Source organism: Pristiophorus japonicus, chromosome 2, assembly GCF_044704955.1.
Source record: "Pristiophorus japonicus isolate sPriJap1 chromosome 2, sPriJap1.hap1, whole genome shotgun sequence".
Classification (NCBI taxonomy): Eukaryota; Metazoa; Chordata; class Chondrichthyes; family Pristiophoridae; genus Pristiophorus; species Pristiophorus japonicus.
In genome coordinates this window covers 57,226,859-57,252,685 of record NC_091978.1, presented here as the reverse complement: position 1 = coordinate 57,252,685, position 25,827 = coordinate 57,226,859, and the positions used below count along the sequence as shown (strand labels likewise).

Here is a 25,827-nt window from a genome sequence, read left to right as displayed (position 1 = left end):
GGTTGAGTCACCTTCCCTTTTTTATTTTTACGCCAGACAGGGATGTACAATTGTTGTAGTTCATCCATGCGGTCTCTAAATGTCTGCCATTGCCCATCCACTGTCAACCCCTTAAGTATCATTCGCCAATCTATCCAGTGTGACATTTTTCCATTTCTCACACCAGCCATCCTGTGGTTTCCCCGAGTTCGATTTACAAATATAGCCTGAAGAAGGGTCACCAGAAACTGTGTTTGAAGCTGTGAGAGGTGTACGGCTTGTGTCTAATCAACTGCACTACCCACTGCTCCCTGTCTCTTTTTCTCTTTTTTTCTCCTCTGCTCTTTGCATTAACATGTTGACTTCTTGTTCAAATAAAGTTCCATTGACACCGATGGGTACCTTGCCCAAATGGCTATTATTCATGTGTAAGCCTTGTCAATGAGTAGCTAGGGAGATATTTGTAGATTTTGTGATATTATAGTGCCCTGGCTGTTGTTGTGTTGTCACCATCACCAGAACTTTCAACTTCGGTGTGTGTGTGAAACGGGCGGTAGCAGATTATCTGCCCGTTAAAGGAAAATCAGGCGGCCAATCTGCTACCACTCGTCTTACGTACAAGCCAAAGTCCGAATGTTTCGACCAATGATTCCATTTTATTTTAGTTGACTCCAAATTCACAAGTCACTGGTTAAGTGAGTAAAAAGGCTTGGAGGAATTGAATTAGCTGAACATGATTGTGCTGTGCTTCATTTGTCTCACTTGTTGATTTCTGCACTTGCAGAAAAAAGATGAGCACTTGAACTACTTCTGTGATTTGCTGGGAGTTGAACACGATCAGATGGAACACTGGCTGTGTCATCGCAAACTCGTCACGACCTCCGAGACCTATGTCAAGACCATGTCCAAGCAGCATGCCATCAATGCCAGAAATGCGCTGGCCAAGCACATCTACGCCCAGCTCTTCAACTGGATCGTGGATCACATCAACAAAGCACTGTACACGACCAGCAAACAGCACTCATTCATTGGAGTACTGGATATTTACGGGTACAGAATGGAGTGGGGTTTACACAGCATTGCACAAAGTATAACTACAGCTGCCTTTTCAAACTGGGACCCTTACTGTTTGACCAATTGATTTAATGAATAGCAAATGTGACCAGATAAGTTTGGGGAAAAAAAAGAAACAAACATTAGTTTGTGTGTGGATTTTGTGCTCATCAAGGCGATGGACAGTGGGAAATAGAACAGAGGGCTGGGAAATGGGACACACTTCCATGTTGGGTACCCACATTCAAGCACTCGAGGGTAAGAGTACGGCATGGTGAGCTGCAGAAGTAGGTCCCTCTGTTGTACTCCAACAATGTGCTAATGTCCATCTTCAGAGAGCACCACCTGTTGCTCTAGTGCCACACTTATCATTTCCCATATGATCGCTCTGGTAACTTTTCCAATTTGGTGTCCGTTTTGTGCTCCAGCCCTGTACCCACTGGAAACCAAATTGAGATTGTTGAAAATCCATTCCATACAGGCCTTTTAAGTACAGGCGGAGAGGACATTCATCCCATTAGTCAGGGTCAGATTCAGACCCAAATCCCAGAGGCTGAAAGGACTGCCTAAACCACCACAAATCCCTCCTCTCCGAGTATTCTCCAGTGGCCATTCTACTGAACAGTTGCTGTTTGGAAATCACAGTCCAGTCTGATCTCGACATTGTCTGACAGGCGCACGTTTATAGTTCAAGGACCACTGAAAAGCAAACGACATTGAGGACTTGGCTAATTTGTTTTCTGCCACCTCCTTTGCCCAGACATGCTGAGGCACGTGGAGCAGACTGTCTGCCGTTCAGACACATGTAGTCGACTGACTGCTGCTCAGTGTGGACTAGGCATAAAACCATGGAAGGTCGTGGTCCATATGGCTCAATACCATGCTGAGTGAAGCATTACCCCCCTGCCCCCCCACCCCTGCTCCTCTGGTGTTTGCCTATGCCATATAACTTGTGCCAGCTGAAGCAAGCTAGAGGGCAGAAATGCTTGACCAGTCTCAGTGGCTACCTATGGTAGCATGTCTGAGACTGAGTATTCACTTTGTGGATAGTCACAGCCTCAACACTGGGGCTTTAGCATTTTCTTTTGGGCACATCATCTTAGAACTCTGAATCTCATTTTGGATCCTGGCCGTTAACAAGGTGGCCACTGCCAACATCCCAGCACTGCAGGCTAATAATATCGGCCCAGAATTTGCTGGGGAAAAAAATGGCTTGTGAACAACACACGCCGTTGTTAATGTGCAACTCGGCACAGGATCGCTGTCATTCAAAAGCGGCACCCTGTGCCATTAACCTCCCCATGAGTTTCATGAAGTTGCTGCATTTGCACATTAAACTCGCCGCAGAAATTCATTTATTGCCCTGGTTTCAAACTTTTAAAAAAAATTTGCCGTTTGCGTTCCAAGAAGGAAGTGGAAGGCAACATCAGGCACCCTACTTCTTTCTTGGAGTGCAATTGGCAGCAGGTGAGGCCGTGCTGCCACGTTGAAAGGCTCCTTCCCTCCCTTAAAGGGAAGGGCCATCGCTGCAGGCTCTGCAAAATAAAAACAACTTACTTGGACCGCGACGATAGCCACGATCCGATGCCAGGCTAATCGATCGTGGACAGGAACTCGCGAAGAAAGCTGGAAGAAAAAAGGTAAGTTTTTTTTTTTACTTTCCTCGGTCACCTCTCCTTTAAGCATCGTCACTGAAGCAGCCGGCCGCCCGATGCATGCCTTCTGCAGCAGCCGGTGTTTTTGCTCGAAGCAGCTGCAGGGTGCAGAAGGCAATTTCGGGGTCCGGGGTGCTACCAAGGTGATGCGCACGGCGATGCCGTCACGATCTCCGGGCGAAGGAGATCGGGGCACATAGCCGTAGCGTCGCTGCAAAAGCCCCGCTGAATATTGTGGGAATCAATGTCATCGACGTGCCTGATTGCAAAGCCATTCGCATACCCCTGGGGGCACTAACTGGAGGCACAAAGGCACAAAATTTCACCCCCTAATTCTAGTAATTAATAGTGCAAGTACCCTTTTAACAACGTGATAATTGTTAATGACTGCCAATCAAAGCCTCTTGCCCAGAAAGTGAACAATTAAAAATTTGGAGTCTCATTCCTACATGTAATGAATTGTTGTTAGAGATTTTAAAAATGTCAAATTATTAAAAAAATTGTCTCAATACATTCTTTTTTCCTTCTCTCTTTCTCTTTCTGTACCTCATTTGACATTGAATTCACCCACTTTAATTCACCCTCCTTCTCAGTCCTTCCTCTGCTTATTTCTCAATCCTTAAATATCATTGGTTAAGGAGATAGTCTGTTGGTGCCGTCATTCACCAAGGTCCCAAATGCCCTGATAAATACCATTATCAGGTTGCACTTCCAGAAACTTTGTAGGCAAAACATTCTTGTGCTGAAGTGTTCAAGAACAAGTCTGACCAGCAGGTCCATGAAATGCTCTGCTCCAGCAAATTCTGCACCATTGTTCTGGTTACTCCCTGGTCCCACTACATTTCCACTACAACCAGTTTGATTTATGTATAGAAAGGTGATGTATTTTTTTTAATTTATTGCAGATTTGAAACATTTGAAATCAACAGTTTTGAGCAGTTTTGCATCAACTATGCTAATGAAAAATTGCAGCAGCAGTTTAACCTGGTGAGCTCAGCGAAATGTGTGTGCTTGTGCAAGCGTGTGCTCAAACCTTCTTTTTAAACTAATGGTGACATTCACTTCTATGTGCATCGGATTTACCTGGAGTTTGTATTTGCCTTGACTAAAGTTCCCCTTTAAATAGTGACCGAGTAAACATTCCCTTTAAATGGAGATTCCAGTAATGAGTATCTTTTGAATGTAACCACAGTATTGCTGTTTGTTGAGTGCTTTCGATGTTTTTCAGCATGTCTTCAAACTGGAGCAGGAGGAATACATGAAGGAACAAATACCGTGGACTCTCATTGACTTTTCTGACAATCAACCTTGCATTGACCTTATTGAGGCGAAATTGGGCATCTTAGACCTGTTGGATGAAGAATGCAGGGTAAAGGCAGATAATGAGTTTCCTTCTTATTTCATAGAAAGAAGTTTTTCATCACGGGGGGCTGTGATAGCCCTGCCTCCCAGTGAGAGGAAAAAATCAGCATGTATTTCGGCCGGACAAGAGGCAGGCAGGTTGGATTGTGGGACTGAAAGGAGAGTAACTGGTTTATTTTAGGCTGAAAATTAAATATAACCATGATGGGATGTTGCTAAAACAGTTTGGGAAATGTAGATTTTTTTTTAAGTCTTAAACCTGGAGTGACCTACACAGCACATTGGAGCACCAAATGGGTGGGACATTGATGTGTGTCCTCAATCTCTCACTGCTGAGTTCCCAGTCTCAACTGTAAGGGACTGCCAAACAGAGAGGCCAGGAGCTCATCGACACCGAGGGAAGGGAAAGTCACTCATGAGGCAGTTTTAAGCATTTCCTTAATGGCTGGTTACTGATGGCATTGCTGGAGGCCTAGGAGCAGAGCGCCCAGCCTCTCTGCCATGGATGATAAGTGATGCCAGGGAATGAGGGAAAAGGAGAAATTAATTTGACCAAAAAGGGGGCTGTTTCCCTTGGCTGCCTCAATAATCCCTATTAAAAAGACGAGGTGATTTTAAATCTGCTCTGCTGATGTATGCTCTTTTTTATCAGTGGAATTTGATTATTCTAATGCACAACCTGATTCAATTGAGAAACTCTTGACTAACCTATTGTAAAGAAACAGCAGCCTCAATATTACTCTGCCTAATGTCTTGTGTGTACCAGCTTCTGCCATAAGAGGGAAAGGGGTAGAGACCTGATACACTGGGTCTTTCTTGGGGAAGCCTCGCCTTGCTCTCAAAGCTCCCACTTGAAATAGCAGGGGGCGGGGGGGGGGGGCATTTAAATTTTATATTTATAATGCAGGAGAGACGCTGTAATGCCTTGCACATCATATTCCTCCTGTTCTGGCCTGCAGCTGCATGAAAAGTAGACCACCCGTGGGAAATGGGTGCTGTAATATATGCGCTCAGGTTTGTAGAGCTGTTGAGTTGTGAGTGGCTTAGCCAGTCACGTGATGTTCACAAGACTCAATAAAACCCCAGCCAGTTAGGTTCAGGTGATCTACAATGAGGCAGGCGGTTGAGAGCCTGGTGGATAAACTGATAATGTGTAGTGTGATTGTTAAACTTTGCCAATAAACCAACTAGTTCTTAATAGCAATGTGTTTCTATGAATTCTTGAGCAAAGAACCCGTGAAGCAAATACATTACAGGTGATGGAAGTTGCTGATTGCCCCACTAGATAGCGGGGAAAGTGAGATTGTTTATATTATTGTGACAGACCTTCACTGTGTTTGAGCTTGCAGGAAACAGCAGCCACTGCACAAAATGGATTTCATCCTTTCTGCTGCTGCAGGCATTGAGCACACGACTTTCCGCCGCACGGGTTTAAAACAAGTGGCATCTCTCGGGCATTTACCCTAAATATATAAAACCGCTAACCCCGGAGAAACCATGTAGTTCAGCCAAGGTCAAGTTGAACATTTGTCTAAAGCTCACCGCTTGACTGACATTGGGATGAGAGAGGAAGAGGAAAACAGGGTATGCTGTATTCATGGAAAAAAAGAAGTGTTCAACAGACCTTTTTTAATTCGGGAAAGATAGGATCAGCGTATCATTTTTGTTACAATCATAGGTTCTGCTGTGTTGCAAACATAATAAAAATGTTTTGCTGAATGCTATTTCACACACATAGTGGCATTTCCTGTGATAGCAAATTAGCCTCTAAGTCAAATTGGTTTTGTGGCTCCTTTCAGATGCCAAAAGGGACAGACCAGAGCTGGGCCCAGAAGCTGTATGACCGTCATTCAAGCAGCTTGCACTTTCAGAAACCTCGAATGTCCAACATGGCTTTTGTTGTTATACATTTTGCAGATAAGGTAAGTGGTGATGTGGTGATTCTTCCACCCATTGTGGTTTATATCCATACATACCTAGCAAGCCTGTTCACTTTCCTTTCAGAGCCCTTAGCTTAAGAGTTAAACTGGAGAACCTGAAGTAAAATCAGCATTAAAGAATCATTGGAAAATAAAATGGAACTTGATTTGAGTAAACCATGCTTTTGTTATGTGCAGGTTCCAATATTCCAATGCTCTGCTGGCCGGTTTCCCAACCTTCATAAATTTCAGCTCATCCAAAAATCTGCTGTCTTTGTCCTAACTCACTCTGAGTCCTGTTCACCCATCACCCCCCCGTGCCTGTTGACCTACTTTGGCTTCCGGTCCACCAATGCTTCGATTTTAAAATGCTCATCCACATCTTCAAATCCCTCCATGGCCCTCTTTTCCGATCCCCCCCCCCACCAACTCCTTCTCTTTGTAACCTCCTCCAGCCCTACAACCCTCTAAGAACTCTGCGTTCCTCCAAATGTGGCCTCTTGTACATTCCCCACTTTGTTCGCCCCACCATTGGCAGCTGTGCCTTCAGCCGTCGTGAAATTCCTTCCGTGAATCTCTCCACCTCTCCTCCTCCTAGGTCGCTCCTTGCAACCTACCTCTTTGACCAAGCTTTGTATCACCCATCCTAATGTCTCTTTCTTTGGCACTATCAAATTTTAGTCTGATTACGGTCCTGTGAAGCACCTTGGGATGTTTTACTGCATTAAAGGCACTATATAAATGCAAGTAGTTGTTGTTGTAAACATTGATTCAACAGCGGGATCTTCATAAAATGCATTAAAGTTGAGACCTCGGTATTAAAACAGTCATAACTATGCTAATTGCATCAAAATAAAAATACTTACTGTTACCTATCCTGACTGTTATTAATAAGACTGGTATACGACCAGCAAAAGTAGCTTGTATTCACTCAAAACATCAACATGGGATGAAGAAGGCCATTTGATACATCAAGACAATTCCCTTCACAGGCTGTATAATTTACCTTGTAATGGACTTTACCCAATTCATTTAATTGCCTGAGAGTGGTAAACAACTCCAGGTAAAGCCTCTAAAGTAGGAGAGCTCTGAGTAATTTCACCCCAAACCCCCTTCCCCCCCCCCCCTCCCCAAAGAGAATGTTAAGTTCAGAATAACTCCATGAGACTGTGTTGTAAGCTTAAAACATTGTGACCTTGGTCTCTTTAATATAACTCCAAAGTGAGGCAGCAGCATGGCAGACTGACTTTTATACCTGCTTGCACCAGGGTACACAAGTGACTGATAGGTCTCCCACAGGTGTGCCCTCTAGTGGCAAGTCTTACTCACAGGTGAGGTTCACATACATAACAGAGAATTGAGTAGAACTCAGGATATGACCAGTTATATTCCACAGGTGGCTCGTTCATGGTTGTAGCAACATAAGAATGTTTGTGTTACATCGACTTCAGAGTGTTTTTAAACAGCTGTTTATCCAGCTCTTTTTTTCCAAAGGTGTTAATGCAGCATTAATTGCCTTTGTTGGGAATCTGTTCCACTAGCTTGGGTGAGAGGGAATTTCTAGCCTTTCTTGAGGCTTATTAAATCCGTACTCGTGTCTTCTGCTTCTGAGGCCACATCCCAAATTAAAGACCCTGCTACATCTATAGTGCTTCCATCTCTTATTGCTATGTAGCAGGGCCTTTCTATTAGAAAACATTAGAAAATACAAAAATAATGGGCAGGAAAAGACCAGCTGGTCCGTGATGCCTGGTGTTATGTTCAGAATAACTCCACGAAACTGTTGTAAACTCAAACAATTGTGACCTTGATCTCTTTGCTGCCTCACTTTGGAGTTAGATTAATGTGGTGGGCTGCCTTTTATACCTGCTTGCACCAGGGTATACAGGTGACCCATAGGTCTCCCACAGGTGTGCCCTCTAGTGACAAGTCTTACACACAGGTGAGGTTCACATACATAGCATCACTCCCCCCCCCCCCCCCCCCCCCCCAAGTCTTGAGTACAAGTTATTTACAAGTTGAGGCGACCGGGTGGTCTGCGTTCCTTGGTCAATCGCCTGAGTTGATATCCTGGCATGGGTGAGATTGTCGGGTCATCGCTGCGCGGCAGCTCGGCTGGTCTGGTCGGACTGTGGGCAAGGTGAGTTCTGTTGTGTATGGGCCCCGACTGCAATTTTAACTCCGGATAACCGGGGAAGTGTTGTGTATGGAGAAAGAGTCAGACTGAACACTGAGCTCAAAGTAAAGTGTGACCGTAGTCTTTTATTGCAGGTCTCCAGAGTGCCTGTCCAACCTGTGAAGCCTCCTTTAAATACCTGTGCTCTCAAGGGATTATGGGATCCCTTGGGACTCCAGGGGATGAGCCCTCTGGTGGTTATACAGAGTAAATACAAGTTTACATATATAACAGGTTCATTCTCATGGTTGACAGCGAGGTCAATTGCTGGTTGGGTGTGTGTTGGTGGATCATAGATGGCGGGGTCTTCCTCAAACTGTTCTTGGTAGTCCGTGAATCGCAGTTTGGTCTGATCCAGGTGCTTTCTGCATGTTTGACCATTCAACAATTTCACAACAAACACTCTATTCCCCTCCTTGGCTAAGAGAGTGCCAGCGATCCACTTGGGACCGTGACCGTAATTTAGAACAAACACCGGGTCATTGACTTCAATGTCACGTGAGAACGGCGCGTGATCATGGTAAACGTTATGCTGGTGCCGTCAGGTTTCTAGGTGATCATTGCGATTCGGGTGGACTAAGGAGAGCCTGGTTTTGAGTGCTCTCTTCATTAACAATTCTGCAGGGGAAACCCCAGTGAGCGAGTGGGGGCGCGTCCGGTAGCTGAGCAGGACCCTAGATAACCGGGTCTGCCAGGAGCCGTCTGTTACGCATCTCAAGCTTTGCTTGATGGTTTGGACTGCCCGTTCCGCTTGGCCGTTGGATGCGGGCTTAAATGGGGCAGACCTGACATGCTTGATGCCATTGCGGGTCATGAACTTGTTGAATTCCGAGCTGATGAAACATGGTCCATTGTCACTGACAAGGATGTCGGGTAACCCATGGATGGCGAACATGGCCCTGAGGCTTTCAATGGTGGCAGTGGACATGCATGATATTATACATTCAATCCATTTTGAGTAAGCATCCACTGCTACTAGAAACATCTTCCCTAGAAAGGGGCCAGCGAAATCTACATGGACCTTGGACCATGGTTTGGAGGGCCATGACCACAGACTCAGTGGGGCCTCCCTGGGTGCGTTGCTCAGCTGTGAGCAAGTGTCGCATTGGTGTACACATGACTCTAATTCAGAGTCAATGCCGGACCACCAGACGTGTGATCTGGCGATAGCCTTCATCATGACTATGCCTGGGTGGGTACTGTGAAGGTCGTGTATAAACATTTCCCTGCCCTTTTTGGGCAAAATCACGTGATTCCCCCATAGGAGGCAATCCGACTGGACTGACCGTTCATCCTTGCGTCGGTGAAAAGGCTTAATTTCCTCTTGCATTTCCCCAGGAACTCCCGACCAGCTCCCATTGAGGATGCATCTTTTTACTAGTGATAACAGGGGAGTCTTAGCTGGTCCAGGTCCTGATCTGGCGAGCCGTGACGGGTGACCCTTCACTCTCAAAAGCATCCATTACCAGAAGCAAGCCTGCGGGCTGCGCCATTTCCACCCCGGTGGTGGGCAATGGCAACCGACTGAGGGCGTCAGCGCAGTTCTCTGTGCCTGGTCTGTGGCAGATTACATAGTCATATGCAGACAATGTTAATGCCCATCTTTGGATGTGGGATGAAGCATTGGTGTTGATACCTTTGCTTTCTGAGAGCAGTGATGTGAGCGGTTTGTGGTCGGTTTCGAGCTCAAACCGGAGATCAAATAGATATTGGTGCATTTTCTTAACCCTGTATACACAAGCTAATGCTTCTTTATCTACCATACTGTAGGCTCTTTCAGCCTTGGATAAACTTCTGGACGCATATGCAACCGGTTGCAGTTTGTCTGACACATTTACTTGCTGTAACACAACCTGACCCCGTACGACGACGCATCACATGCTAGTACTAAACGTTTACATGGGTCATTCAATACAAGTAATTTGTTAGAGCATAGCAGGTTTATGGTCTTGTTAAAGGCTGTTTCTTGAGATTTATCCCAAACCCAGTCGTCACCCTTGCGTAGCAACAAATGCAAGGGTTCCAGCAAAGTGCTCAACCCCGGTAGAAAGTTACCAAAGTAGTTGAGTCCCAGGAACGAACGCAGCTCCGTCACATTCTGTGGTCTGGGTGCATTCTTGATGGCCTCCGTCTTGGAGTCCATGGGTCTGATGCCGTCCGTCGCAATCTTTCTCCCCAGAAATTCGACCTCTGGTGCCAGGAAAACACACTTGGAGCATTTCAGCCTGAGTCCCACTCTGTCCAGTCGCTTTAGAACCTCTTCCAGGTTGTGCAAGTGTTCAGTGGTGTTGCGACCAGTGATCAAGATGTCGTCCTGGAACACCACGGTGCATGAAACCGATTTGAGCAGACACTCCATGTTCCTCTGGAAGCTGGCCACCGCCGAGCAAATCCCAAAAAGGCATCTGTGGTACACGAACAATCCTTTGTGCATGTTGATGCACGTTAACTTCCTTAATGGTTCCGCCAGCTCCTGTGTCATGTAGGTCTAGCTTGGTGAACAACTTTCCCCCTGCTAGCGTTGCAAATAAGTCCTCCGCTTTGGGTAGCGGGTATTGGTCCTGGAACGAGACTCGGTTGATCGTCACCTTGTAGTCCCCGCAGATTCTGACTGTCCCATCGCTCTTTAGTACCGACACGATTGGACTGGCCCACACGTTCAACTCGCCTGGTGATATGATTCCCTCTTGTTGAAGTCTGTCCAACTCGATTTCGACTTTCTCTTGCATCATATATGGGACTGTTCAGGCCTTGTGATGAACGGGCCGTGCCCCAGGAACAAGGTGGATCTGCACTTTGGCGCCTGTGAAGTTGCTGATACCTGGCTCGAATAACGCCGGGAATTTGTTTATCACCTGGGCACACGGGGCGTCATCCACCGAGGACAGTGCTTTGATGTCGTCCCAGTTCCAGCGGATCTTGCCGAGCCAGCTCCTGCCGAACAGCGTAGGGCCATCACCTGGTACAATCCATAGTGGTAAATCATGCACCATTCCGTCATACAATACTTTCACTGCCGATAACAGGTATGAGTTCTTGGGTGTAAGTGCGCAGTGTAGTGTGAATCAGGCTCAGTTTTGGCCTCTGTGCCTTGTTACACCAGTTTCTCAAAGGCTTTCTGGCTCATAATCGATCGACTCACCCCCGTATCCAATTCCATGGAGACTGGAATGCCGTTAAGTTTAACTTTTATCATTATCAGAGGGCTTTTGGTGGTGAAGGTGTGTACCCCATACACTTCCTCCTCATCCTTCAGTTGAGTTGCCTCTCCTGCTCGTTCAGCGTGATCCGCGCTGGATCGGTCGCTCTCTGCTGACTTTGCCACGTGGTGAGTCCAAGGTCACTTGCACATTCGCTGGAGGTGCCCCATTGTTCCACAGTGCTTGAATTGACATTGATGGGCCATGTGACTGTCCCCGCAGCATCAGCATGGCGTTAATGGATTCACATTAGCACTCCCCAGCAGCCTCTGAGTCACCCTGGGCCTGGCCTCTGCGGTCATGTGGGCCCTACCATGTACAGTCCTGCCTGCTGAAGGTACTTGCCGGTGAGCTTCGATTCTATGGAGATATCTGTTTCGTGTTGTCACTCGTGGATGTGAAGGCTTGGATGGCCCTGCTCAGATCCAGAGATTTGGCAGACAGCAGTTTGCGAAGGATGCCCTCGTGGTCAATTCCAAGCACAAAAACGTTCCACAACATTTCCCCCAAGGATCCTGCAAAGTTGCACTGCCCCACAAAACTCGCCACGTTCTGGCCTTCGGAGCGATGGTGCATGTAAAACCGGTACCTGGCCATCAGGATGCTCTCCTTGGGTTTGAGGTGTTCCTTAGCCAGCGTACACAGCTCTGCGTACAACTTGTCCATTACTTTGACCGGTGCCAGCAAATTTTTAAGGAGGCCATATACGGTGAGGAGAATCGCCCTGCGCTTGATCTCTGTTTCAGCCGCGTCCAATTCGTTGGTCACAATGTACTGGTCGAGGCGCTCAACGAAGGCTTCCCAATCATCATCCTCAACAAATCTCTCAAGAATACCAACGGCAGCCATTTCCGTGTGAAAGTTCGTGATCTGTAACTCGTTATCAGTTGTTATGTTCAGAATAACTCCATGAGACTGTGTTGTAAAGTCAAACCATTGTGACCTTGGTCTCTTTAATCTAACTCCAAAGTGAGGCAGCAACATGGTGGCCTGCCTTTTATACCTGCATGCACCAAATTACACAGGTGCCCCATAGGTCTCCCACAGATGTGTCCTCTAGTGGCAAGTCTTACACACAGGTGAGGTTCACATACATAACACCTGGAGCATCATGTTTAAACACTTCTTGCCCACCCCATCCCTGTAGCCATGTTGTCCAGGAGTAAGAAAACTGCAAACATACCTCTTGTTAGATTTTTATCTTTTTTTTTAAAATGACGACACTTGGATTTCCAGCAAAAGAACCAGGCCTCAAAAGTTACGTCAACTAGTACTCGCCCACACCAGGACCCTTTCCATTGTTTCAGTCCACCAGTCTGTCCTTACCGTACACCACTAACCCCCATTCATCAAGATCCACGGCACGGCCCTGAACATTGTGGGCAACTTTCCATATCTCTGGAGCCTCCTATTAACAAGAGCAGGCATCGATGACGAGATCCAATACTGCCTCCAATGTGTCAGTGCAGCCTTCGGCTGCCTGGGAAAAGAGTGTTTGAAGACCAGGCCCTCAAAACTGCCACCAAGCTCATGGTCTATAGGGCTCTAGTAATACCTGCCTTCTTGTATGGCTCAGAGACATGGACCATGTACAGCAGACACCTCAAGTTGCTGGAGAAATATCACCAACGATGTCTCCAAGATCCGACAAATCTCCTGGGAGGACAGGAGCACCAACATCGGCGTCTTGTCCAGGCTAACATTCCCAGCATTGAAGCACTGACCACACTCGATCAGCTCCGCAGGGCAGGCCACATAGTTCGCATGCCAGACACGAGACTCCCAAAGCAAGTGCTCTACTCGGAGCTCCTTCACAGCAAACGAGCCAAAGGTGGGCAGCGGAAACGCTACAAGGACACCCTCAAAGTTTCCCTGATAAAGTGCGGCATCCCCACTGACACCTGGGAGTCCCTGGCCCAGGACCGCCCTAAGTGGAGGAAGTGCATCCGGGAGGGCACGGAGCACCTCGAGTCTCAATGCTGAGAGCATGCAAAAATCAAGCGCAGGCAGCGGAAAGAGCGTGTGGCAAAACTGTCCCACCCACCCCTTCCCTCAACGACTATCTGTGACAGAGTCTGTGGCTCTCGTATTCGACTGTTCAGCCACCAAAGAACTCACTTCAGGAGTGGAAACAAGTCTTCCTCGATTCCTAGGGACTGCCTATGATGATGATGATCTCAGACACTCACTTAAACCTCTCTGAACCCAGTTCAGAGGCAATTTCTCCTCCTCCAAGCCCCACAGTTCACATTAGTGCTCTTCTTTCTCACCACCCCCCCACCCCCACCCCCCACTTTGTCTCCATTTCATTACCATTGATTCACCACAGCCTCCCACATGAATGTCCACCACAGTATGTAACTGCTGGGATCATTTTATATCAACTTGGGTGCAAGAGGATGGAGTATAAAAGCAGGGTAGTCTTGCTACAGTTATACAGGGTATTGGTGAGGCCACCCCTGGAATACTGTGCCGTTTTGGTTTCCATATTTACAAAAGGATAGACTTGCTTTGGAGGCAGTTCAGAGAAGGTTCACTAGGTTGATTCTGGAGATGAGGGGGTTGACTTATGAGGAAAAGTTGAGGAGGTTGAGTCTCTGCTCGTTGGAATTTAGAAGAATGCGAGATGGTCTTATCGAAACTTATAAGATTATGAGGGGGCTTGACAAGGTGAATGCAGAGAGGATGTTTACGCTGATGGAGACGAGAACTAGGGGGCATAATCTTAAAATAAGGTTTCGCCCATTTAAAACTGAGATGAGGAGGAATTTCTTCTGAGGGTTGTAAATCTGTGAAATTAGTTGCCTCAGCGAGCTGTGGAAGCTGGGATATTGAATAACTTTAAGACCGAGATGGACGGTTTCTTAATGGATGGTCTAGGGGCTATAGAGGGGGAGGAACTTAACACAATCACAATCACAAAGGAGGTGGTACTCGGTAAGATAATGGGACGAAAGGCAAATAAATCTCCTGGACCTGATGGCTTGCATCCTAGGTTCTTAAGAGAAATAGCGGCAGGGATAGTGGATGCATTGGTTGTAATTTACCAAAATTCCCTGGATTCTGGGAAGGTCCCAGCAGATTGGAAAACTGCAAATGTAACACCCCAATTTTTTTTTTAAAAAAGGAGGCAGACAAAAAGCAGGAAGCTATAGTCCAGTTAGCCTAACATCTGTGGTTGGGAAAATGTTGGGGTCCATTATTAAAGAAGCGGTAGCAGGACATTTGGAAAGCAAAATTTGGTCAGGCAAAGTCAGTATGGATTTATGAAAGGGAAGTCATGTTTGACAAATTTGCTGGAATTCTTTGAGGATGTAATGAACAGGGTGGATGAAGGGAAACCAGTGGATGTGGTGTATTTGGACATCCAGAAGGCATTTGACAAGGTGCCACATAAAGGGTTACTGCAAAAGATAAAAGTTCACGGGGTTGGGGGTAATATATTAGCATGGATAGAGGATTGGCTAACTAACAGAAAACAGAGAGTCGGAATAAATGGTTCATTCTCGGGTTGGCAATCAGTAACTAGTGGGGTGCCGCAGGAATCCGTGCCGGGACCCCAACTATTTACAATCTATGTTAACGACTTGGAAGAAGGGACTGAGTATAACGTAGCCAAGTTTGCTGCTGATACGTAGATGGGAGGAAAAGCAATGTGTGAAGAGGACACAAAAAATCTGCAAAAGGACAGAGACAGGCTAAGTGAGTGGGCAAAAATTGGCAAATGGAGTATAATGTTGGAAAGTTTGAGGTCATACACTTTGGCAGACAAAGATCAAAGAGCAAACTATTATTTAAAAGGAGAAAGATTGCAAAGTGCCGCAGTACAGCGGGACCTGAGGGTACTTGTGCATGAAACACAAAAGGATAGTATGCAAGTGATCAGGAAGGCCAATGGTATCTTGGCCTTTATTGCAAAGGGGATGGAGTATAAAAGCAGGGAAGTCTTGCTACAGCTATATAAGGTATTGGTGCGTGCAGTTTTGGTTTCCATATTTACGAAAGGATAGAAGCGTAGAAACAAAGAAAATAGGTGCAGGAGTAGGCCATTCGGCCCTTCGAGCCTGCACCGCCATTCAATGAGTTCATGGCTGAACATGCAACTTCAGTACCCCATTCCTGCTTTCTCGCCATACCCCTTGATCCCCCTAGTAGTAAGGACATCTAACTCCTTTTTGAATATATTTAGTGAATTGGCCTCAACAATGTTCTGTGGTAGAGAATTCCACAGGTTCACCACTCTCTGGGTGAAGAAGTTTCTCCTTATCTCGGTCCTAAATGGCTTACCCCTTATCCTTAGACTGTGACCCCTGGTTCTGGACTTCTCCAATATTGGGAACATTCTTCCTGCATCTAACCTGTCTAAACCCGTCAGAATTTTAAAAGTTTCTATGAGGTCCCCTCTCATTCATCTAAACTCTAGTGAATACAAGCCCAGTTGATCCAGTGTTTCTTGATATGTCAGTCCCACCATCCCGGGAATCAGTCTGGTGAACCTTCGTTGTACTCCCTCAATAGCAAGAATGTCCTTCCTCAGGTTAGGAGACCAAAACTGTACACAATACTCCAGGTGTGGCCTCACCAAGGCCCTGTACAATTGTAGCAACACCTCCCTGCCCCTGTACTCAAATCCCCTCGCTATGAAGGCCAACATGCCATTTGCTTTCTTAACCGCCTGCTGTACCTGCATGCCAACCTTCAATGACTGATGGACCATGACACCCAGGTCTCGTTGCACCTCCCCTTTTCCTAATCTGTCACCATTCAGATAATAGTCTGTCTCTCTGTTTTTACCACCAAAGTGGATAACCTCACATTTATCCACATTATACTTCATCTGCCATACATTTGCCCACTCACCTAACCTATCCAAGTCACTCTGCAGCCTCATAGCATCCTCCTCACAGCTGACACTGCCACCCAACTTGGTGTCATCCGCAAATTTGGAGATACTACATTTAATCCCCTCGTCTAAATCATTAATGTACGATGTAACCAGCTGAGGCCCCAGCACAGAACCTTGCGATACCCCACTAGTCACTGCCTGCCATTCTGAAAAGTACCCATTTACTCCTACTCTTTGCTTCCTGTCTGCCAACCAGTTCTCAATCCACTTCAGCACACTACCCCCAATCCCATGTGCTTTAACTTTGCACATTAATCTCTTGTGTGGGACCTTGTTGAAAGCCTTCTGAAAGTCCAAATACACCACATCAACTGGTTCTCCCTTGTCCACTCTACTGGAAACATCCTCAAAAAATTCCAGAAGATTTGTCAAGCATGATTTCCCTTTCACAAATCCATGCTAACTTGCACCTATCATGTCACCTCTTTCCAAATGCGCTGCTATGACATCCTTAATAATTGATTCCATCATTTTAACCCACTACTGATGTCAGGCTGACCAGTCTATAATTCCCTGTTTTCTCTCTCCCTCCTTTTTTAAAAAGTGGGGTTACATTGGCTACCCTCCAGAGGAACTGATCCAGAGTCTATGGAATGTTGGAAAATGACAGTCAATGCATCCGCTATTTCAAAGGCCACCTCCTTAAGTACTCTGGGATGCAGTCCATCAGACCCTGGGGATTTATCGGCCTTCAATCCCATCAATTTCCCCAACACAATTTCCCGACTAAGAAGGATTTCCCTCAGTTCCTCCTTCTTACTAGACCCTCTGACCCCTTTTATATCCGGAAGGCTGTTTGTGTCTTCTTTAGTGAATACCGAACCAAAGTACTTGTTCAATTGGTCTGCCATTTCTTTGTTCCCAGTTATGACTTCCCCTGATTCTGACTGCAGGGGACCTAAGTTTGTCTTTACATATCTATAGAAGCTTTTGCAGTCCATTTTAATGTTCACTGCAAGCTTCCTCTCGTACTCTATTATCCCTGCCCTAATCAAACCCTTTGTCCCCCTCTGCTGAGTTCTAAATTTCTCCCAGTCCCCGGGTTTGCTGCTATTTCTGGCCAATTTCCCTTTTTTATTTTTACGCCAGACAGGGATGTACAATTGTTGTAGTTCATCCATGCGGTCTCTAAATGTCTGCCGTTGCCCATCCATTGTCAACCCCTTAAGTATCATTCGCCAATCTATCCTAGCCAATTCACGCCTCATACCTTCAAAGTTACCCTTCTTTAAGTTATGGACCATGGTCTCTGAATTAACTGTTTCATTCTCCATCCTAATGTAGAATTCCAGCATATTATGTTCCCATGTCCCAGGAATTTGAATCCCACCCTCTTGCACCACTGCTCAAGCCACGTATTTATTCTAACTATCCTGCTCCCTCTACTCTGATTAGCACGTGGCACTGGTAGCAATCCAGAGATCACTACTTTTAAATTTAACTCCTAGCTCCCTAAATTCTCTTCCCGCTTCTTACCTATATCATTGGTACCTACATGCACCACGACAACTGGCTGTTCACCCTCCCTCTCCAGAATGCTCTGCAGCCACTCCGAGACATCCTTGTCCCTTGCACCAGGGAGGCAACATACCATCCTGGAGTCTCGGTTACGGCCGCAGAAACTCCTAGCTATTCTCCTTACAATAGAGTCCCCTATCCCTAGCTCTCCCACTCTTTTTCCCGCTCTTCTGTGCAGCAGAGCCATCCATGGTGCCATGAACCTGGCTGCTGGTGCCTTCCCCTGGTAAGTCATCTCCCCCAACAGTATCCAAAATGGTATATCTGTTTTGGAGGGCGATGACCGCAGGGGACTCCTGCACTACCTTCCTGCTCTTGCCTTGTCTCTTGGTCACCCATTCACTATCTGTCCTAACCCTTACCTGCTTTGGAGGCATTTCAGAGCATGTTCACGAGGTTGATTCCGGGGATGAGTGGGTTGACTTATGAGGAAAGGTTGAGTAGGTTGGGACTATACTCATTGGAATTCAGAAGAATGAGAGGTGATCTTATCGAGATTATGAGTGAGCTTGACGAGGTGGATGCAGAGAGGATGTTTCCACTGATGGTGGAGACTAGAACTCGAGGGCACTATCTTAGAATAAGGGGCTGCCCATTTCAAACAGAGATGAGGAGGAATTTCTTCTCCAGAGGGTTGTAAATCTGTGGAATTCGCTGCCAGAGAGCTGTGGATGCTGGGACATTGAATAAATTTAAGACAAAAATAGACAGTTTCTTAAACGATAAGGGGTTATGGGGAGCAGGCTCGAGGAGCCATATGGCGTATTCCTATTCCTATTTCTTATGTTCTTACGATTAAGCAGAGGTTGGCCTGGCCCATGTTGATTATTGTCAGCAAATGCTGCCATGGACTGGGGCTCCAAAATACTGACAGTTGGCATGTATAAAACTGACAGCTCATGGCTTTCAACCCTTAAGTGCCTAAAGGGCTGCAGATCGCCAAGTTGCAAAATAATTGGACACATCAGCAGCCTTTGCTCCCCAGCAAGCAGTGAGAGTGCCACCTAGCTGTAGCAGATGGAAACACAGTGGGCAATTGCTGATGGGAGAAAAATATAATTCAAGCCCACAACTAATAGAAACCTGATTGAAAATCTTCTGAAGTAAAATATTATAAAACTGAGTTTACAAGATACTATGAGCCCAATTTTGGCCATGACTTGCAGCAATTTTTTTGGAGTAAGTTGGTTTTTCTGATGTAAGTTTTAAAAATAAAAAAACATTTTCCCCCAATAAACTTGCTCCAGAGTAACTTAGTTAGGTATGATTCTTTTTGCACCAATGACTAAACAAAGAGTAATGAATGACTCATCCAAATTTTTGAAAAATGTTGATAAATTGTGGAATAAGTACTGTATTGAAAGGTATTTGCTGTTATTTCCCTAAGGACTTAGTTGTATTACTACCCATACGGAACCAAGCTTTATTGATCAAGAAGGCGTCAGGTTGTTTTTGAGTAAAGAAAACAGATAACACAATTTTCCAAGGTCATATGAATTGCATGATGAAGATTCTGTATATTTAAGTGGGTCTAGGTTCAATTTCAATCAATTATACTGGGATATAAGTAAGTCTTATTGTGACCTGGACTTGGGAGGAACAAAATCAGTTTTGGCAACAGATGCTAAGTGCACGTGGAACCATACACCAGCATGGCTCATGCACACACGTGTGCTCGGCATGTGCTTTTTTTCCCCAATATGTTTCCATCTTTTTCCCTATTTTATTTTCCTGTCTCAGGCAGCATCTCATGTTTGATACAATTCCACAGGCATTGGTAGGCCTCTTTATGTCTGAGCCTTTACAATGAGCATGACAGACTAATTAACTGTAAAAAGCATCATGGCTGACTCCAATCCTCTCCTTGCACTTCCAACAGGAGTCATGAACATAAGAACTAGGAGCAAGAGTAGGCCATTTGCCCCTCGAGCCTTCTCCACCATTTGATAAGATCATGGCTGATCTGATCATGGACTCAGCTCACTTCCCTGCCCGCTCCCTATAAACCCTTTATTCCCTTATCGCTCAAAAATCTGCCTATCTCTGCCTTAAACATATTCAATGACCCAGCCTCCACAGCTCTCTGGGGCAGAGAATTCCATAGATTTACAACTCTCCGAGAAGAAATTTCTCCTCCGCTCAGTTTTAAATGGGCGGCCCCTTATTTTGAGACCATGGGCCCAAAATTGGAGCAACTTGATTTTTCTGGTGTATCTTAAAAATCCCCATTTTGCACATTCAATTTGCGCCAGTGTAAGTGAGTTAGTTAGGATTTTTTTTACTTTAGTTTAGTTTTTTTCAAAAGCGGGCGTTACCGGCCACCTACGCCAGTTTTGGCTATTTAAGCCACTTTGGACAGCTAATAGTTGCTCCAAACTAACTTAGGCGAGCATATGTGGCCACTCATGGCTGCACAGAAAACCCTTGCGGAGAGTTAAGAAATCAGCGCAGGTAGCCAGAGAGAGGGGCTGGAAGGGAAGCGGAGAGGACCTTACAAAGCACAATTACATTCAAGAAGCATAAAAACCATCAAGAAGAAATAAAACTTAAGTTCTACCTTCCTAACTCGGGCCTGGGAAGTCAGCAGGCCGGCCGGTGCGAGAGGCCACTCGGCTGGGGATAGGTGCGGGCAGGACGACCAGGCGGGAGAGCACAGGGAACTGGCCATAGGCTCACAAAACACACAGGCAGGCTGGGCTGGGCTCCCAGAAGATGCTGGCTGCAGGAATCAGTGGACAGTGGGCCGGCCGGTGTGGGAGGCCACTCGGCCGGGGATAGGTGCGGGCGGGAGAGCACAGGGAACTGGCTGATTCCAATGTTATTTGCTACTGTGCATGCGTGAATGCTCCAATGTGCATGCGTGAACGCTCCAATGCGCATGCGCAGCACTGCCGGCACTCTTTCACACGCAGGGCCCAAGCTCCGCACCCCCAATGGAATTGCCACGCCGCACCAAGCCTCGGGAGAGTCAACAGAGTGGCCAGAATCCACGGACATCATTTTGCTGCCGTTTTGAGCCTAGGAAGTTGCCGCATCTCACGAAAAAGCCAGTGGGCCAAATTTGGGCCCTATTTCCCCTCGTTTTAGTGGAAATATCCTCTCTGCATGCACCTTGTCGAGCCCCTTCATTATCTTATATGTTTTGATAAGATCACCTCTCATTCTTCTGAACTCTAATGAGTATCGGCTCAATCTTTCTTCATAAGTCAACCCCCTTATCTCCGGAATCAACCAAGTGAACCTTCTCTGATCAGCCTCCAATGCAAGTATATCCTTCCTTAAATACGGAGACCAAAACTGTATGCAGTACTCTAGGTGTGGCCTCACCAATAACCTGTACAGTTGTAGCAGGACTTCTCTGCTTTTATACTCTATCCTCCTTGCAATAAAGGCCAACATTCCATTTGCCTTCCTGATTACTTGCTGTACCTGCATACTTTTTGTATTTCATGCACAAGAACCCCCCAAGGTCCTTCTGTACTGCAACACTTTGCAAATTTTCTCCGTTTTAATTATAATTTGCTTTCCTATTTTTTTTTTCTGCCAAAGTGGATAACCTCACATTTTCCCACATTATACTCTTATCTGCCAAATTTTTGCCCACTCATTTAGCCTGTCTATATCCCTTTGCAAATTTTTTGTGTCCTCCTCACAATTTGCTTTCCCACCCATCTTTGTATCAACAACAAACTTGGCTACATTACACTCGGTCCCTTCATCCAAGTCATTAATATAGATTGTAAATAGTTGAGGCCCCAGCACCGATCCCTGTGGCACCCCACTAGTTACTGTTTGCCAACTGAAAAATGACCCATTTATCCCAACTCTCTGCTTTCTGTTAGTTAACCAATCCTCTATCCATGCTAATATATTACCCCCAACCCTGTGAACCTTTATCTTGTGCAATAACCTTTTATGTGGCACTTTATCGAATGCCTTCTGGAAATCCAAATACACCACATCCACTGGTTCCCCCTTACCCACCCTGCTCGTTACATCCTCAAAGAACTCTATCAAATTTGTCAAACATGATTTCCCTTTCATAAAACCATGCTGGATCTGCTTGATTGAATTATGCTTTTCCAAATCTTCTGCTACTGCTTCCTTAATAATGGACTCCAGCATTTTCCCAACGACCAATGTTAGGCTAACTGGTCTATAGTTTCCTGCTTTCTGTCTGCCTCTTTTTTTGAATAGGATCATTACATTTGCGGTTTTCCAATCTGCTGGGACCTCCACAGAATCCAGGGAATTTTGGTAGATTACAACCAATGCATCCACTATCTCTGCAGCCACTTCTTTTAAGACCGTAGGATGCAAGCCATCAGGTCCAGGGGACTTGTCTGCCTTTAGTCGCATTATTTTACCGAGTACTACTTCTATAGTGAATGGTAATCAGGAGTGTTGTTCTTCCTGCAGTGCATGATTCAGTTCTCCACTGGTACAGCATTTACCACCAAGCCATTGTAATTTTTTTAATTCCCCTCACTGATATTGTCCACATATTTGTGACAAATTAACTCTTAAATACACTTGTATAAGTATGTGCTTCATGTAACTATTTCTGTTCGGAGGCTACATCCATCAGATAACTAACCTAACAGATCACGGCTGTTCTCTTCCGCAGGTGGAGTATCAGTGCGACGGGTTCCTGGAGAAAAACCGAGACACAGTGCACGAAGAGCAGATCAACATACTGAAGGCCAGCAAGGTACAGCACAGCCCAGAATGCATTTACTTCACATCTGCACTGTAAGCCTGGTGTAGCCTGCTCCAGATCAGATATGTTCCCAACAGTTCCAGTCGTAGGGTTCCAACCAACTAAATTCCTTCCATGTATATGTTCCCGCAGCCAGGAAGACCACTCGGAAATTCACAATCCAGGAAATCCAATGATCTGAGAGAAACCTTTATTTCTCAGATGCACATTTTCAAAGCTCAGAGTTGTGAATTAGCTGGTGAATTTTGCCTCATGTCAACCGTGGACATTATCTTTCCTACAATAACTATCACATTAAAAAGAAAAATGTACTCAATCCTATTTTTTATTTCCTCTCCTGAAAACATTTAATAGTTCCATGGATGCTCACTCAAGTGGTACTTTTTTTATGTGTAATCCTCGACAGCTGTTTCCTATTTGTGCTTTTCCACCATTGGAGCATTCTCATTTGTTGCTACACATGTGCACGTTTCCATTAGGAACAGCTGGATATGCTTTTTAAATAGTGGTGTGGTGGAGCCTAGGACTGGGATTTATGACTGGGTAGGGGCTTCAATGTCTTGCTGCTGACTCTTACTCTGGTAATGAGAATTTAGGCAACACTATTGATGGATGAAACTGGATTCGCCTTTGGGATGAAAGGGAAGCCAGTTGCATCAGAGATAAAGCACTGAGAATGGTACAGAGCAGTTTATATGGGGTGTTTTTTAAAAAAAAAAAAAAATCTCTGGTTCACACTCCTATCTACCAGCACTGACCTTGGTGGCAAATGTAAAAGCTGTCACCAGAGGCAGAGATTAACATATTTTCTTGCTGCATGTAGGCTAAGCACTCAGTACAGTTTCTAGACTGCTTAAAAAAAAAACAGATTAACCTGTCATTGAACTCATTGTTATTTGTGGGATTTTGATGTGCGCTGTGTTTGCCTACATAACAAGAGTCACTGCCTTTCAGAAGTGCAATACATTGCATGCAAAGTGATCCGAGATGGTTTGTTGAGAAGCAATGAGGTGCAAAATAAATTATTTAACTTTTCATATGTTCTACATTTTTATTATATATAGTGAAGTTATTGTGATCTGTATCTTGAAGACACTGACTTATTTGTAGCAATGTGATTAAGGCAAGTTTTTTGGGAGGATAGAATGATTTTGTGAGCTATGATCACATAATGGACTCAAAAGCAAGAAAGCATGTAGATTACTTAATTATTCAATGACAAAAAATTGAGATATTCAAGAAGAAAAGTGACACATATCCACAATATGCACTACTTGTAAAAATATTTTGCATCTAAATGTATCTAAACACACATCTATTTCCTTGACTATCTTAACGTTACATCTTTGTCTTTCAGTTCTGTTCGATGTTCTGATGCTGACACTGCAGAATGAGTGTCAATTTAATATTCTCACAGATTTTCAATGCAGCATGGTATGAGGAGAACATAAATACAAATAGATCCACGTTTCTCAGTTCTTTCATGATATCAAATTCCAAATATTGGGCTCTATTGCACATATGTCCCAAAGACAATTTCCCTCGGGTGATTTGCCCCCAAATCACTGAAGTCCCTCCAACAATTTAATATACTTGTCATATTATATTTCTGTCATGTTCAACATATACTGATAGTTCCTCAACACTTTTATTTGATTAACATGATTCTTGATTTGGGTTTGAAGGGATGTTATTTTTTACAGCCAATGAATCTACAAAGCATCCTGTAGATAGTACACACTACAGCCGCAGCGTATCAGTGGTGGAGCGGGTGGGTGTTTAGGCTAGTGGATGGGTAAAATAATTCCACCTAATTTGCCGCCACCTTGGCTTAGTTTTACCTTATGCCCTTTGATATTTTCCATCAGTGTTGGTGAACAATCCGATTGACAAACGGTATCTAGCGGGGTGCCACAGGGATCGGTGCTGGGGCCTCAACTATTTACACTCGGTCCCTTCATCCAAGTCATTAATATAGATTGTAACGTTTGTTGATAATACAAAGATGGATAGGAAAGCAGGTTGTGAGGAGGACACAAAGAATTTGCAAAAGGATATAGACAGGCTAAGTGAGTGGCCAAACATTTGGCAGATGGAGTAAGATGTGGGAAAGTGTGAGGTTATCCACTTTGGCAAGAAAAATAGAAAAGCACATTATAATTTAAATGGAGAGAGATTACAAAATGCTGCAGTACAGAACAACCTGGGGGTCTTTGTGCACGAAACACACAAAGTTCGTATGCAGGTACAGCAAGTAATCAGGAAGGCGAATGGAATGTTGGCCTTTATTGCAAGGGGAATGAAATATAAAAGCAGGGAAGTCCTACTCTACTGCTACTTATTGAAACATACAAGATACTGAGGGGGCTCGACAAGGTAGATGCAGAGAGGATGTTTCCACTCGGGAATCTAGAACTTAGGGGGAATAGTTTAAGAATAAGGGGTTGCCCATTTAGAACTGAGATGAGAAGGAATTCCTTCTCTGAGATTCATAAATCTGTGGAATTCTCTGTACCAGGGAACTGTGGAGGCTGGATCGTTGAATATATTTAATGTGGAGATACAGATTTTTGAGCGTTAAGGGAGTGGGGAGTGGGCAAGGAAGTGGAGCTGAGCCCAAGATCAGATCAGCCATTAAATGACGGAGCAGGCTCGAGGGGCCAAATGGCCTACTCCTGCTCCTATTTCTTATGTTCTTATGTATGGATCAATTGTATCAATTCCATTGATAATCTTGCAACGTTTTATTGGGGCAACTTGAAGTCCCTTCTTCCCTAAAGTGAACAAGCCCAAATTCTTTTAGTTGTCGTGATTTAAATTATTTCTTCCTTGATATAGCCTCAAACGTGTGTTGTGTCGAGTATAAATTTGACTTCCTATGTGTTAATGATCCAAATGGTCAATTTCTGAATAGCATCCAGGTTGCTGAAAACCACTAGAAGAGATGGGCTTGGATCCTGATCAATTCAGATATACATATAGCTGGCTGACAATCATTTGCTTTTGGAGCCAGACGGGTAGCATTTCCAGTGCCAGCTGCAAAATCAATTTTACTGTGTATTTTTGTAACTCTAGAAAACCCATGGAAGATGCTTATTGACGTCATGGGTGAAGATATTCTTTTTCTCACTGATACTTGGCCCGTATAAATCATATCAATTGGTTACTTGCAGTCATTTCTGTAACCCTAATTTTAAAACTATTGTGTTGCAGTACCTTAGCAGACACTGTACAAGCAGAATTCCTGGCTTGGAAGCAGTGGAACATGAGAAATAATTCAATCTTATGTAATTGTGCAGTTAGTTGGGGGGTTTTTTTCAGCCTCTTTGCAAATAGCTC

At 45.0% G+C, this 25,827-nt stretch overlaps 1 protein-coding gene across 1 annotated transcript in view; it reads left to right on the top strand.

Annotated features, from left to right (window-relative positions):
- myo5b (myosin VB) overlaps positions 1-25,827 on the top strand; it is a 310,547-nt gene that overhangs the window by 182,638 nt on the left and 102,082 nt on the right. Inside the window, exons 10-14 of the mRNA XM_070867495.1 lie at positions 764-1,029; positions 3,593-3,674; positions 3,916-4,056; positions 5,849-5,971; positions 22,396-22,479. Coding sequence (XP_070723596.1) covers positions 764-1,029; positions 3,593-3,674; positions 3,916-4,056; positions 5,849-5,971; positions 22,396-22,479 — 696 coding nt within the window. The remainder of the gene's footprint in view (positions 1-763; positions 1,030-3,592; positions 3,675-3,915; positions 4,057-5,848; positions 5,972-22,395; positions 22,480-25,827) is intronic.